Source organism: Ambystoma mexicanum, chromosome 9, assembly GCF_040938575.1.
Source record: "Ambystoma mexicanum isolate Mex_15411 chromosome 9, UKY_AmexF1_1, whole genome shotgun sequence".
In the NCBI taxonomy this organism is placed as follows: Eukaryota; Metazoa; Chordata; class Amphibia; order Caudata; family Ambystomatidae; genus Ambystoma; species Ambystoma mexicanum.
Genome location: NC_090931.1, coordinates 979160252 through 979175706, shown reverse-complemented (window position 1 = coordinate 979175706; position 15455 = coordinate 979160252). Strand labels below are relative to the sequence as shown.

General features: G+C 43.9%; 1 protein-coding gene across 4 annotated transcripts in view; it reads right to left on the bottom strand.

Annotated features, from left to right (window-relative positions):
• The window catches only part of HAT1 (histone acetyltransferase 1), an 827312-nt gene that overhangs the window by 609650 nt on the left and 202207 nt on the right, over positions 1-15455 (bottom strand). For all 4 annotated transcript variants that reach the window (XM_069616209.1, XM_069616207.1, XM_069616208.1 and 1 more), the window contains one exon: positions 4344-4415. In XM_069616209.1, coding sequence (XP_069472310.1) covers positions 4344-4415 — 72 coding nt within the window. The remainder of the gene's footprint in view (positions 1-4343; positions 4416-15455) is intronic.

Sequence of the window (15455 nt, the reverse complement as noted above, 5' to 3'; positions counted from 1 at the left end):
AGCAGTCTCGTGCTGATTTCTCAGTACTTATTGTAGAAATACTGCACCAGAAAAGCACTTGAGCAAATTAACACAAACAAGTGCTAGGGGGCATAGCCTAAGCCATGCCACAAAATCTCACCTCACCACTAGCAACTGGCTAGTAATAAGTGACACTCGGCGGGTAGGAAATGGTGTTCTGTTTGCATATGGAGAATTGAGGAGCTTGAACAGACAGCACTGGCGGAGCACTGAATGGGGAAGTAAAAAGGCTGAGCTTGGCTATCCTGCTCTCCTCCTGCAGACACTAGTCTGAAGACCAATTACTTTAATGTAGCGTATATGTTTGTGGAACAAGCTCCTCCTTCTACATGAAACTACTAACAAAATGCTTACAGAAAGTCCAGTCCTCATAATATGCCACACCCATAGGTGATGCCATGTTTTGTTTTAAAGGAGTAGCCAGTGATTTACATGCAGAATATACAACCCACGCATTTTAAGCACGGAACACTCATTGGCAGGAAACTCACCTAATATAGATGAAAGAAAAAACAAACAGTTTGGGAAAGGGGCTTATGCGTTTATAGAAGTGGGAAATGTACGATTAACATTTGGGGCGATAAATGTGAGGCTGAAAACACATGTAACTGTTAAAAGTAGGTTTATTATTATACAACTATTCAGGCACACAGAGTACCTATATGCTCCTGCTTAAAGAAAAGGGCTAAATTGTATTTTATTACCCCCAGAGTTCTGTTCAAGAGATGGCTCCATACTCTGATGAAGCTGCCCTATCTTAACCAGAGATTCAATGTAGTACAGCTGGCTGCAATTATCCGTGTAGAGCCTGGGTTGCTCTATAGACAATTACTCCTGGTAAAATTAACGTGGGTGGGTGTCTCTGGGAGGTGCCCTAAATGAGTTGGATAGAAGGCGTTATTCCTTCCTTTACAGGGTGAGATTTTAGCTTGATCACAAATACATTCTACAGCATCTGTTACTATTTTTAATGATGAATAGTTTTAGTTGCATAATGCTTTTTTAATGTTGGCATCACAAAGAGGATTATGATTGTGCCATGATCCGTTTGCTTTCCACCAAGAAGGACTGCGCCTGTTTGGGTAACCCCAGAGAAAGACGGGGCTTACACCCAACAGCATCCGTCACTGTAAACAAACGGGTGTGTGCTTCATGTTTGAGGCAGCGGGCTGCGTTCATCTCGAATGCTGCAGAAGTGAATAGCACCACTCCAGTTATGCCCCTCAGGTAAAGCTTTTAAATATCTGAGTTCCATTCATTATGTTACTATTGTATGAAACGTGTGTATAAGAACCAGGTTGCAAAACAATGGTGTGACCAGAATAAAGGACCAGCTAAGAATATTTCCTAACAAGACACTACAGTTGTATTGATTATTGAACAGGAATGTCCTTCAGTGCCAGGAAACGCACGAATCGCACAAACACTCAATATGTGGAGTACTTGCTCATTACATGGCTGAACGTCTTACTTCCAGAGGCAGATCCAAAAGCTAAAGGGCAGTTTCAGAAACATTATTATGGGGCCTTTGGAAACCAACAAAGATACGAGACTTGTTGCAAGCACTATCTAAGTGTTTCCCCTCACTTCCCTGGACAGACTTAATTTATCTTCAATTGTAGCTCGGTAGGGCCCAGAAAATTAACATATTTGACAGGCTCAAGTCCCAGGTTTCCAAACGTGGCGCCTATGTGTTGTGCTAGCTGTGGGCGAGTGTCCATGGTGGAGTTTCCCTTGGGCACCATAGCCCCTTGAATGCGCAGTGCCTAGATTTTAAATAGCACATGAAGTGGTACATGGGCACACATGGGCACCGCATTAAATGATTGCAACTCTATACATAATCAATAGCAGAAGAAATGTCAGCACTTCTGCTGTTCCTGCGTGTGACACCAGGCTGCAAGGGCTGATATTGTCAGGCAGGACTCCAGATCTCTAAAGCGGATTTCAAGATCAAGGACATAATCAAAGGGCTACAAGGAATGGCATGGTTCTAGTAGATTAGTATTAGGCAATATTCATTATCTAATTATTTACTCTGCATGAAAGTTAGCTAATATACAGTTAATACTTGCAAGCGATATTTAGGAGTCTCAGTTGTAAGAACACAAAACGTGCACCAGCAGGTGGTAGGCGTTGGCTTTATTTCACTTGTGGCTGCTCAAGTCCCCCCCGCCCCGACTGTCATAGTAAATGAAGGGCCCCTTTGTTATGAAACTAATTTCTAGAAGAATAAAATGTCGCTGGCAATGAACTGCAAGGCTAGGGGTTAAGTGCTAGAGTATGCACAGCCCCTTAGCATAACGAATGGAAAATTACATGTTAGTGTAAAAAATATTTCCTGTGGCTATTCGGTCCATCCTGTAACCGTGCATTTTACATTTTTATAGAAAACCTAAAACCACCATTACATAAAAAATGTTTTAAAATATAAGTTATATCTGGAAGGTGTTATAGGTGTTATAGGTTTGCATCCAATCGAGTAGCCTAGGAGAAATTGTTTAATCGAGAACAGTGGAAATTAAAGAGCAAACATTATTAAAACAGTAGTTTCATTTATGCTGTTAGATATATTTGTATCCATATCGGCGGTTGTCTAGTAAAAACAAAGGAGATGGCTGGAAGGTTTAGAATTCATTCTTCGCCTGCCAAGCCTTTACAGAAAGGGGAAAGACCAAATGCATATCAGGCTTGATCCCACCCCCAAAGGGGCAGTCCAGGCCGAACTGCTAGGTCACATCCCTTCCACAAAAGACCACAAGCATCCCCAAAGATGTTTCGGCGTCAGCGAGAAGTAACTTGGGTCTCTAGGCCCAGCAGGCACAGGACACAGGTCTGGGCATACACGTCCCACTCGGGATGACACAATAAAAACAAAAAGGTGATTCCTGGAAGGTTTAGAATCAATTTGAAATCTGTGGCAATTGCTCTGGGCAACCCTCCAGACCATCAGCCTTAGCAGTTCGGAGTGGACTGCCCCTTTTGGTGTGAGATCAAGCCCGATTTACACATGGTCTTTCCGCTTGTGTAATGGCTTGGCATGCAAAGAACAATTGTCTGGAGGGTTGCACAGAGCAATGCCAGGGGTTAAGATGAATTCCAAGCCTTCCAGCCATCACCTCTTGTGTTTGGCGGTTTTCCAGTAAGGTTCGTTCTACTTGTCATGAAGGCTAGTGCAGAAAAATGTTTAGGTTGGGCCCCAAAGCTATTATGGGCCCACGTGGGCCAGGCTTCTCTAGATTACTTCAACACAGCAAAAGAAGGTCATTTGTGTGCAAGAAGAACAGCATAAGTGATAGTGAAATGTTCCTATGTTTATGGAATACACCAGGATTATTCAAGTTCATCTGTATCCTCCTTTCCACGGGGCTCTGCATTTAGGATCCCTTTTCAGAATATTATTTATCCTCATAAACCCAACGAATATGCTGCAATTAAAGCCAAGCACCATTACAGGGTCCCAACAGAATGAGGTTTTATTTACTCAATTCCTGTACAACATTTTCCATCATACATTTTGACCTAATAACCCCAAAATATTCACACTCATGTAGAAAGTCAATTCCGAAGTGTATAATTACATGGAGAACTTCTTCAATGGGGTACAAACACACAGCAGGGTTGAAAGAGAAAACTAGTCTCTTAAACCACCCTCCACAATCTGGTTAAGTACCAACAACAATCATCCCCCACCAACCACACAAACATACACACAGCCATCCGATTGTAAAAGGAAAACACTCATGAAAGCTCAAGGAGAAGGAAGCCATTTACTAAGACCTGAACATCTCTTTAAAAATGCCACAAGGCTTACCATTCATTACAAGCAGAATGAAAGGGCCGTTGAAGCCCAGAGACGCAGGTGGTAGTCTGCAGTGAACGGTTCTGAAGTTGCACCAACATGTCCTGGACCTCCCAGTACATGTAGCATGACTAGTTCGTGTTGTATATGTGGTGACCAGAAATGACATTCTGCAGTGTGCTTGAAGGGAGGGGGCTTTGGAGCTGGAGCAAGCCTGGTCCTGTGGCCAACTTTGACCCACAAGTGGTTACCTCCTGGAGACGCAAGCACTATGGCACTTGGTCAAATGAAGGTTAGCAGCGATTAGTAATCCAATTTGATGTGAATTTTCTAAGATACACTATCTAGATTTAAAAAGGGATTTTCTCATAAGAGCTACACTAGATGCACCGGATATTTTTCTTTACAAAAGTTCAAATTATTTAAATGTCCTTTAGCTAGGCAGTACCAACACTACAGTAAATTCAATTGCCACTGCTGCCTCTATATCAAAGACATGAATAATCCACAAAAATCGTACCCAATTTCAATTTTACTGCATCATTTGCGTGACATTTGTATTCTGCCAACGTCTTCTCCATAGCATTGATTCCTGGGGGGATAAAAAGGATCTGTTTAAATGTAAAATACTTAATGTGCTAAAGTTTTAATACACTGCTCACAATTCGCTGAACACAAAACAAAGTTCAAAATATGTTGAAAACATTCTTCGCAATAAAACATGCCATTTAGATAACAGGATAAGGTTTACATTGCATCAATTACGATCAGTGAGTAGAGGCTGCATCATTGTATGAGAGAAAAAAAATCTAGTCACATCATTCAAGGAGACAAAAAAAAATACTTGGGTCTCAAACAATTTCAAGGAAATCATACCCTGGCCTAGTGTATAACTGACATGTAAGCAAACTAAAGTCATCACGTCTGCCTCATTGCACTTTTAAAATACTATGTAACACCAGGAATGGAATTACAACTCCTAGCAATTAATGGGCTTCCCTACAGCATTAAACAGTCTCCTATAGACCCAGCAACACCACAAATTATCCTTACGGGAAATAACTACACAACGGAAAAAAGGCACCTGTAGAGGTTTGTGCTGGTTTAACTAAGACTAATAGTACCGATGATGATCATCGAAGAGGAAATTTAACACTTGCAATGGAATGAAGTTCAAAGCTTAAGACTAAACGAAACGTCTCAAGGGCAGCAGTGCTCTCAAACTTCCACTAGCGGAACAGGTGAACAAACCACAATCTTCTCAAGAATATCCTGCAGACAGCAACAGACAAAGGGAAGATGTAGGAGGGGTCTATGCTCTCAGTATACCCGGACTATCCCAAAGAGGTTGTGGAGAAAATAAGAGCCTTCAAGGAAGCAAAAACTATAGCCAGGAAGAAAAGGATACAAGCTATTTTGGTAAAGTCACCCACAGAGGTTTTTTAAACAACGACATAAGGAGCACCGAAAATCCACAATAGGCCATGCAGTGGCTCAAGTGGGTGCCTTTCAGGATTGATTCAGATTAGAAGCACGTTGTCCCTACTGCTGATGTTTGATGTTTATTGCTAATATTTAAACTAATATTGCTGTTTTTTCAATTTGTTTCATGATAATGTTTATTCAAATATTTTTTTTGTAATGATTCATTTACAACAGTAGCAAGTTGAATTTCCCAAAACACTTATTTGACGGTTTCTGAGGCGTTGTGCTCCTCAAGCCCTGCTGCCTCGTGCTGTGGTGCAGGTCCCCTTTCTAGCCAGTGTGCTGAAAGCGGAACTCAGCAGGTAGGAGTGTAGGCTGGGGAGGTAGGTCCTTTCCTCTGAAAGGAAGTGGTTGGGTGTGGTACATCGAGTAGTTTGTCTTTTAGTCAGTCGAGCAGTGCCGCAAAATCTAAGCGCCTCAGTGTGACACAAGCGTTATCACATGTATGGCGAGGGATTCCCTCTGGAGGATGACGGGGAATGGCATGTGTTAGCCACCGCACATGCCTATAATATGGGCTGATACAATCTACAGGACAATGTTGGTGCGACCGATGGCGCCTCACTCGGGCAGGCGGCTGTTTTGGGTCAGACCGCAGTTTATTTGCTGAACCTCTCTCAGGTATCAGAGCAGGGCATTGAGTGATCTCTGTGGAGGGTGATGGAGTTGTGCACAGCGTTTTGATGGTAGTCTGCAGTGAACAAAAGCAATGACCCTTGAATAAACATTTTTGTATTTAATCAATACAAGGATATGGTGCATGAAGTATGAAGAGGATGATTGAGTAGATGGCTTTTTAGAATTTTTTTACTATATTGTGTATTGTACTGTATGCATCAAGTTATACGACGCATTGCAAGGCACAAAGCACTTTAGTTTTTTCTTCGTGTAATACGGTCATGTACATTTCCCTTCTGTACGTGCTTCAGATACATTTAAATCAAATTAAAATATATTTTTGCACACTAACAGATTGAGTGCTTTCGCAAAATTGTTGTAACAATTTAATTAAGACAGGCATAACCCTTACCCAAGCATCTGAAACAACCCGACCCAGTGACATATTTGTTAGTTTAGGGTTAACCTGTAGATGGGTTGTTAAAGACTAGAGGGAATATATCACTCCCAGTTTGTGTCTTGAACCATTTCATAACAATGCATTAATCAATGTACAATACATGAAAACAACGGTGCAAACCCTTCTACTATGCACCAATTCAGAACAAATTTAAGGAAAGTAACAATGAAATAAATCAAAACCACGAGCACATATATATATAAATGCACAAAACCCTTTGACCAATTTACTCTCCAACAACAACTGCTTACATACCTCGCCCTCTTCTCAATCACATCCTCACTATTATGCAGTGGCCATATTAAGAGGTTCCTAAGATTCACCATAGATCTATCAAAGGTGAGGCAGGTAGGAAAGCATAGGAAATACTGTGAGACATGTTCTCCTGCCGCTCTTCTTTACGAATCGGTCCACTGAGTATGCCTCAGTATGAGATGGAATTTCTGTATCACATAATATACTAATGATAAGAATTAAGAAGCGTGGTGCAGAGACCAACAGATTCCGATCCTTAGTCGGGGGAATGACAGTTGATGCTGTACATATTGTATGCAGCATTGTACAGTCTTAGTGGGGATGGAATTCTGCATGTCTAGGAGGCTATTTAAACCAGTATATCCAGGGCGAAAGGGCTGGATTCACCAATACTCTTGTATTATGTGCTGCAATACGCATAATATACAAGAGAGCAGCATAATCTACACCACATTACTCATGTTCACAATTTTATCTCCGAGCCGGCAGTGACTGCGCTGCGCTCCTTTACTGTACCAGACATGAACTCCAATATGGCCCGTTTCAGCATGTAACACGTGACTGCGTATGGTAACGCATTTCTTGGCTGATTTACATAGTTTAATAGCTCGTCTGTCTAGGAATGTTGAATGAACTAGATGCTGGGATCTTGTTTTGAGAGGTCTTGCTGGGGGCATAGATGTCGAACAGTGTTCCACAACTGCATATGCACCGAACTTCGGCTTCGAGTAAGTATTCAGCCTCCGGCCGAATAGTTTCTTTGACATTCTCATTTGAATACAATGCAACATGAACTCAGAAAGACAAATATAGACTTCAGTTTGCAAAACTGAATAGAATTAGGACAGACAAATTGCTATCACACAGCTGAAAAATCTCTTATATTTTAATCTGCTCTTTACGGTGTGTTTTGCTACAGATTCTTAGACAAAAGGTGCTCATCTTTTATACTTAGCCTGCAACAATACAGGAACTTTTTTATTTGGCGTATGTTTATATGCAATGTGCACTTTTTTCAGTTGGAAAAAACAAACAAAGAAATGTGCATAGATATTTTCAGTTCCTGTCATGTCACTTCCCATTGTGTACGTCATAGTCCCCCCTTTTCTTTTTTTAAGGACTTGAGTCCTGAGTTTAACATTATCTGATATTTTATCAGGAACGTAAGTTGCATAGGTTTGTGTGTTGGCGAGAAAGAGTGGCTAGGATAAGTGAGCAGAATTTGTTTGGGTGTGGTGAATAGATTTCCTCTTGACTTGTGTCCTGCATGAGCCGACATGAACCATTTTATACATTTCTATGTGAGCTGCAAAGAAGTTTCGAAACTCGACCGCATCGACTTTGCAACTGGATAGAGAATGCAATGCATTTGATTCACAAAGGTAGTCCTTTTGCATTTGTGAAGCCTCCTACTTTAACTGACAATGAATGTGCAACAATCTTCTGTACATTAGGTCCCTTCATTTTGGTTAGATCTGCTTTATTTCTGGTTTTTATACTTTAAATAAAGATGTTACATTAATTACAAAGAAGAGAAATAAAAGTAGAGAATCCATTTAAAATGGTGCTTTATTTGTTTTTTAATAAGTATTTTTTTAAAGTTTGAAACCTGATTTATTAGATAAAGCAACTATTCGGTATTTGGCCGAATACTAAACATGCTATTCGGTACAGCCCTGATATGGAGGGGTGTTTAACGGATGGTGCAAAATGTTGAGCTTGCAAGTCATCTACTAATGGCAACGCAAGTTGAGAACAGGGATACTTCAATTATACATTCAGTATGTTTAATGGCTTTTTAGGAGCCGGGTTATCAGGGAGGGGATGGGGTTAGGGGTAATCAGAGCGCAATCAAGGCTGCGGAGCCTTCTGTAGCCTGGTGTTTGCAGGTATTTTAGTGGTTCTTGTTTGTCTATCATGGTCTTTGTCTGGTTAAGTGTTTGGCTGGGGAAACAGCACATTAAAAATGTCCGTTTGCATTAAGCAAAGTTTGAAGGTAATTTCCTGGAACATAAATGGAACAAATAACACCAACAAAAGAAGAACAAGTTACTTACCCATGGTAACGTTCTTTCGACTGGGTGTTCCTCATTTTATGATCTTACCATATCCAGCTTGAGCACATTTTCTTTTCTAGCAGAGGGCGCTGCGTGTCGATGCCCGTTGACTCGATGTCCTTCGGAGGTCTACGTCTAGATGTCGACGTCATTGATGGTATAAAGCGCACGCAGAGACGGTTGGCTTCAGTTCTGTTTTTAAAGCATGTATAGGATATCCTACACCCAACAGTTATTCCTCCTGAAAAAGCAAAGACTGGGATCACATGGAAAATTCTACTGCACGGCAGGCTGGGATGGGCATTGAGGAATACATGGGAGGAACATCCAGTCGAAAGAACGTTACCATGGGTAAGTAACTTAATTCTTCAAATGGATTGTGTCCTTCCACGTATTGCTCATTTTAGGATTAACTCCCAAAGCAGGGAATGTATTCCTGGAAGAAGGAGTCAGAATTTTCAGACTCCTAATAATTTAGGGGATCCTTCATAGGTCTGTCTGCACAGAATGTAGCACTGCCTTTCCAAATAAACTTTCCCGGCTTGAGGAAGTGTCCAGATTATAGTGTTTGGTAAAAGTGTGCAAGGACGGCCATGTGGCTGCCGCACAAATCTTTAATTGGGACACCCCTCTGTAATGCAGAGGAGGTAGCCATTCCCCTGGTTGAATGAGTTCTAAGACCGTCCAGGGGATCCTTTTTCGCTAATCTGTAGCATTCGGATATTCCTAAAATTATCCATCTTGACAACGTTTGTTTAGAAATTGCCATACCCAACTTGTGGCCCGTGTAACCTACAAATAGTTGGTCATTGCGTCTTATTTTGGACATCCTGGAGATGTAAAATGTCAGTGCATGGCGTGGATCAAGCCGGTGTAACTTCTCTTCCTTTTATTGGGGAGGAGGTGGTCCAATTCCACCGCACTCACCATTCCCGAATTAATATACCTTGTAGGCGTGCAATGCGATATAACAGACATAGGCACGTATAACAAAATCCATAGACTTGTTTTAAGACTCCATTTTGTACCGCAGTCGACACCATCTTTTACTAGGCCCATAAATCACCGCCCTGCGGAAAGCAGCCCTCCCAGCACCTGCACAGAGCCCAGAACACTAACCCCTTCCACCCGCCAGCTCCGCACAAGACTTGTTCCCACAGAAGCCTGGCGATTCATTTGTTGCAAACAGTTCAACATCACATCCTCAAAGTGTCCATTCCGCAGAACGTGATATCAGAGCAGGCCTCAGTGCCAGAGCCCAACCATCTCCATTAAACTGCCCGTGCCCCCTCGACCCCCACCCAGTCGGACCAGAACCCACTAGTGCTGACCTCAACTCCTTTCATATAGATACCCATCTGACCTGGCATCACCCCAACGACACCAGAACCTCCAACGTACTAATCCTGCACCGCAACATATTGTCTAGAATCAACACTTGCCCACAGATACCAGAACGATAGACTGTAGATCATATCTTGGGGTGGGCACCTTTGTGTGGGGGATAAAAGCATCAAAAGCATTGCAGAGAATAAAGGTTGAAATGTCACTAAATTAGTTCATTTGACATAAGCACCCCTATTCATACAAGATTTTATGTAAACCATTATTCTCGCATTATCAGTTCCTGTTATATTTAGTTAGATAGATTTGTGTCTTGTTTTGCCCCGACCTTCACCGCGAAGATGAGCCCAGCTGACCCACGTGTCACCGGAGCGACACCAGAGCAGCAGCCAATCCAACAGGGCCATATTGTATAGAATCAACTATCATTCTGTTTCTCCAATTATCCAGATTTTTGTACCTATATCCCCTCGTCAAAAATGACGTGTTTTGTCCTTGTAATGTGCTGCCCATGTATTGTTTGGGAGAGCGATCTCTTGCAGCAGAGTTCTTTGCTTGCATTATATAAAGTTTGTTATACTTGTAATTTATCTCTGAGCTTCATTCCCCTGATGGGGCGCATCCTCATTATTTGATCTATTGAATATTACGTGTTACACCGAGTGTGTGCCTTCATTTGGTGACCCCTTTGACGTGATATTCCTCGAGACCCCTGTACCTGCGGGGAGATCCAGGGCCTCTACTGTAAGCCCACCCCCACCTATGGCTGACCAGTCCCCAAAAAACACATAAAAAGAGCTAAAGCTAAAAAGAGAAGGTTTTTACATGGGTTACGGCTTTACGAATACCCCGCTGCTCGTCTGAGCTGGGTGCGGCAAGAAGGGGGAGGCCCAGAGATTTTGTATAGACCGTGAACAGAGGCTCTTGGAAAAAAACGGGCATGCAAGTATAAATTGCAATCGAACACAAACTAAGGGGGAATATAGAGCAGTGAGAGAGGAACACGCAATGGCTGAATATGAATGACTTTCTTTGAACAAAGCGCTTTCTTTTTATGGCCATTAGGTTTTGGAGGTTAAAGAAGTAAAAGAAGTGATGTAGACGAGACACGGGAACCTAGCTCCAAAAAGGGAGTGGAAGACGGCACCGTAATGCACTGTCCCGCCCAGTGCGGGTAAAGAAGTGGAAATAAAAAAAGTAGGAGCCTGTATAAGTAGACGGCTCGGCAACCAATAGTGGTTATTTTAGTTCATTATCTTTTTTTTAAAACTTATTTTTGACAGTGACAGCAGAGGTTTACAGTAGGCACATACATGAAGGCAACAAATATGTATAACAGGTATATTGTAGAGCAACACATTGTTCACAATACATTCGACATAGCAAGGTCATCAAATCGTCACATGGGAGGAGGGAGATAAAAGGTTCATGACGTAGGGGTTGTGCCTGGTGGGGCAGGGGACACTCCGGACCACTGTCACTTTGTTAAGATACGTATTAAATTCAACCCAGATGTTCTTAGGGGGGGAGGGGGTGGGGGTGGGGGTGGGGGTTATGGTCAGGTATTCTTCCTCACAGTTTCGTGACCAAGTGAGCAATCGCAGCCATTTCTGAAAGACCGGTGGGGGGAGGAGCTTCTCCAACTCTGGAGTATACATTTCTTGGCAATCATACAACTTATGTTCAGAAATTTAGCCAGACGTCTAGTGTCATCCGTTCTCCAAGCTCCAAACAAAACTGCTAAAGGATCAGCATCAACCGCAGTCTCAGTAATTACAGTGAGTGTTTCTAAAATGCTATCCCAAAATTCAGACAGTCTATTACAGGTCCAGAACATGTGTAAGTGATCAGCATGTTCCGCTCTGCAACGGGGGCAGGGGTGCACAGTGGTGTGGGAGAACCTCGAAGTCCTATATGGAGTATAATACAACCTATTCAGAAGTTTGCATTGCATGGCGCGGTGACGGAAATTGAGGAGACTTTTTTTGTGTGTAGGCACATTTCCCCCAAGAGACCATCTGATATTTCTAGGCCCAGTTCGGTTGCCCATTCATCGCGTGCCCCGAGAGCTTGAGTCGGGATAGTGTCCTGCAGGATCTTATATAGTGAGGACACGACACCTCGGGCGCCACCAGAGTTAGCAATATATGCAATCGTCGGATCATCTGGGGGCTCATCTGGGAATGAGGGCCATTTAGTGCAAAACGCGGCCTGATGTCTATAGTATTGGAGGGTCTCTAAGGCAGATCTGGTGTGCCCTTATTTCCATGTTTGGGGGGTCAATGAACCTGCCCTCGGGGAAGAAGTCAGACAGCGCCTGGTATCCCAGCGCCCCCCAGTGTCAGGCCAGATCAGTGTCATGCGTGGGTTCCAGGCCTGGGAAGACCCCCACCGGGAGCCATTTATAGTATGGGGAGGACTCCGATGTCGAATATAGCAGGCGTGCCCAAGCATGAATGGTCGCGTTGATTGGATCTATAGGAGAGTCAGGTGTGTAATGCTAATGCAGTATGAGGGACATTATGTTGATGCCAGCGGCTGCCAGTTGCTCCAGTTTGACATGCGGACCCGCTGGAGAGCCAGGGTACCAGTGCGTAGCGTGTTGGGCCTGGGCCGCAGTCCAATACAGTATGAGATCCGGAGCCGCGAGTCCCCCCATTTGTATGGAAGCGTCATGTCTGTCCACTTCTTGCGCACAGCGCCAGAGTGCCAAAGGAACTGTGTACATAGTGTGTGTAGTTTGGTAAAGTACTCCCTCCCGGGCCATATTGGTACGTTACTGAAAGTGTAAAGCAGCTTGAAAGTAGGATCATTTTAATAAGAGAAAGCCGACCTGCAATGGATAATGGAAGAGTGCGCCGCCGTGAGATTTTAGTCTCGACTGTTTGAGCTACCGCCAAATAATTATCGGCAAGCAAGGTGGATTTGGTTAGGGATATCTGGACACCCAAATATCTGACAACGTCCGGGGACCAGCGAAGGGGGTATTCGGTGGTGGGTTGTTGGGTAGATTTAGTAAGTGGGAAGATCTCAAACTTTGAATAGTTAATTGTAAATCCAGAGTGGGTGCCGATACGAATGATCTCTCTCAGAATGGGGTCAAGATGGGATGTGGGATCGCTGATGTACAGTAGGACATTGTCCGCATAGAAGGATATAATTTCGGGGTTATCTTTCATTCTTATTCCCTTGCGGGCATGGTGTGCTCGGACATAGTCCACCATCGGCTCTATTGCTAGAGCAAAAAGGATCGGGGAGAAGGGCATCACTGTCGAGTACCCCTGAAGAGTGTAAAGAGATCAGATGTCAGTATTAGCTCTTACTTGCGCCACAGGGGAAGTGTATAGTAGTTTGATGAACCCAATCATGTTTGGGCTGATGCCCATTGTCTCAAGCACCAGCCACATATAGCTCCAAGAGACCATGTCAAAGGCCTTCTGAGCATCCAGCGTGAATGCCACACTTGCACGTCCTGGTCTAAATGGGACATAACATTAAACAGTCTTCTGATATTGTGGGAGGTGGATATCCGAGGGACGAAGCCTGATTGGTCTTCATGGACCAGATACGGCATGATGGGCAGAAAACGATTTGCTATGATTTTTAGCAAAGATCTTTGTATTAAGTTTCATAAGGGAGAGAGGTCTATACAACCCACACTAGTCGTCAGGTTTACCAGGCTTGAGCAGTACCGTGATGACAGCTTCACGCATGGAAGGGGGAGGATAAAAACACAGTGATTTGTCCCATACTTCAAGCAGCCTAGGGGCCAATATGGTGACGTGCTCTTGGTAAAATATGGTGTGAGCCAGTCAGGGCCCGGTGCCTTACCTTTGGGTAAGTCTGAAATGGCTGTTACTATCTCGTCCAATGTGATTGGGGAGTCCAACTGGTCCCGGGTAGGGGAGATCTCTGTAGTGGGGATCTGGTCAAGAAGCTCACGCATGTGTTCGGTATGTTCGGCAGGCTGGGAATAGAGGAACCTGTAGAATTCGGCAAACGTATCTAAAATGTGTTGGTCAGCCCACTGTGCGTTGCCATGCTCATCTTTGATGGAAGTAATTTGAGTTCGGCCAGATTCCCTTCTTATTAGTGCCGCTAATGTTTTCCCCGGTTTGTCCCCCTCACCATATTTCCTGGCGGCCTGTGGGCGGCTAAAGTATTGGACTTAGTCAGTGGCAAGTGCATTATATGACTGGAGTTCATCGCTGATTCAGGAGAGTATGGCAGGGTCAGCACCAGTGGAGCACTGCAGCTCTAACTGCTTCAGTTTGGCTTCAGAGCGACCGAGGGCGGCTGATAGCTTTCAGTACCCCGGCCTCCCGGGAGATGGACATTCCCCTAATATACACTTTGAAGGCATCCCTCCTAACCGCAGCTGACGTGCCCTGAAGAGAGTTGTGCTCAAAGAAAGATTCAATGTCAGCCAGTATTTCAGCCTTGAACACAATGTCTTTGAGGTCCTCAGATTTAAAAACGCCAGGCGCTGAATGTCGGGATAGGTATTCCCAGCCCCACAGATAATGTAATTGGAGCATGGTCTGACAATGCGCGAGGCAGGATCAGGGACCCCTCCACTCTGCCCATTATTTCCCTTGACACCAAGAACAGGTCTATCCTGGACGAGCTGTCGTGAACAGACGAGTAGTAGGTATATTCCCGCTGCTGGGGGTGCAGTGTCCTCCAGACATCGCAGATGTTAAGTGTCTTAATATGGCCATGTAACCTGCGTGCAGCACTGGACAGGGCTCGGGGAACAGTACCCGTTCTGTCCAGAACATTATCCAGGATAAGATTCAGGTCTTCCCCCGCCATATAATCTGAATTCCTACCTAGCCCAGATGTATGGTAGTTCTAGAGTCAAAGAACTCCGGAGAGTCTACGTTGGGGCAGTAGGTGTGAACAAGTAAATATTCTTTGTTAACCAGTGTACAGTGGAGTATAACATAGCGTCCTTCAGGGTCTGTGTAGCTTTTATGTAATATAAATTTAAGTGACTTGTGAATCATCGTTCGCACACCCCTGGCTTGGGTGGAATAGGAAGTGAAGAATCTAGTGGAGCCCCATGCCGGGGCTATGGTCCTTGAGATGTGGCCATTGGAGTGTGTCTCTTGTTGAAATAGTACCTTACAACTATGCATATTGGCATAGGCCACGATTTTACGGGCCTTGGTATGATTGCTTAATCCCCGGATGTTCCAGGACATTGTCACTGAAATGTCTACCGTCATAGACATGTAATCCTGTAATACATGTTTTAGTGGACATCCCAGACCCAGCAATGATGTGCGCTTCCAAAGTTGGAGTTGAAGATGCGGTCATGGCCCTTCAATGCGCTTGCCTTGCAACCTCGTGTGCCTTTTTTAAATAACACCCCATTCCCACCCACCTCCCTCACCACTAACCCGAGATT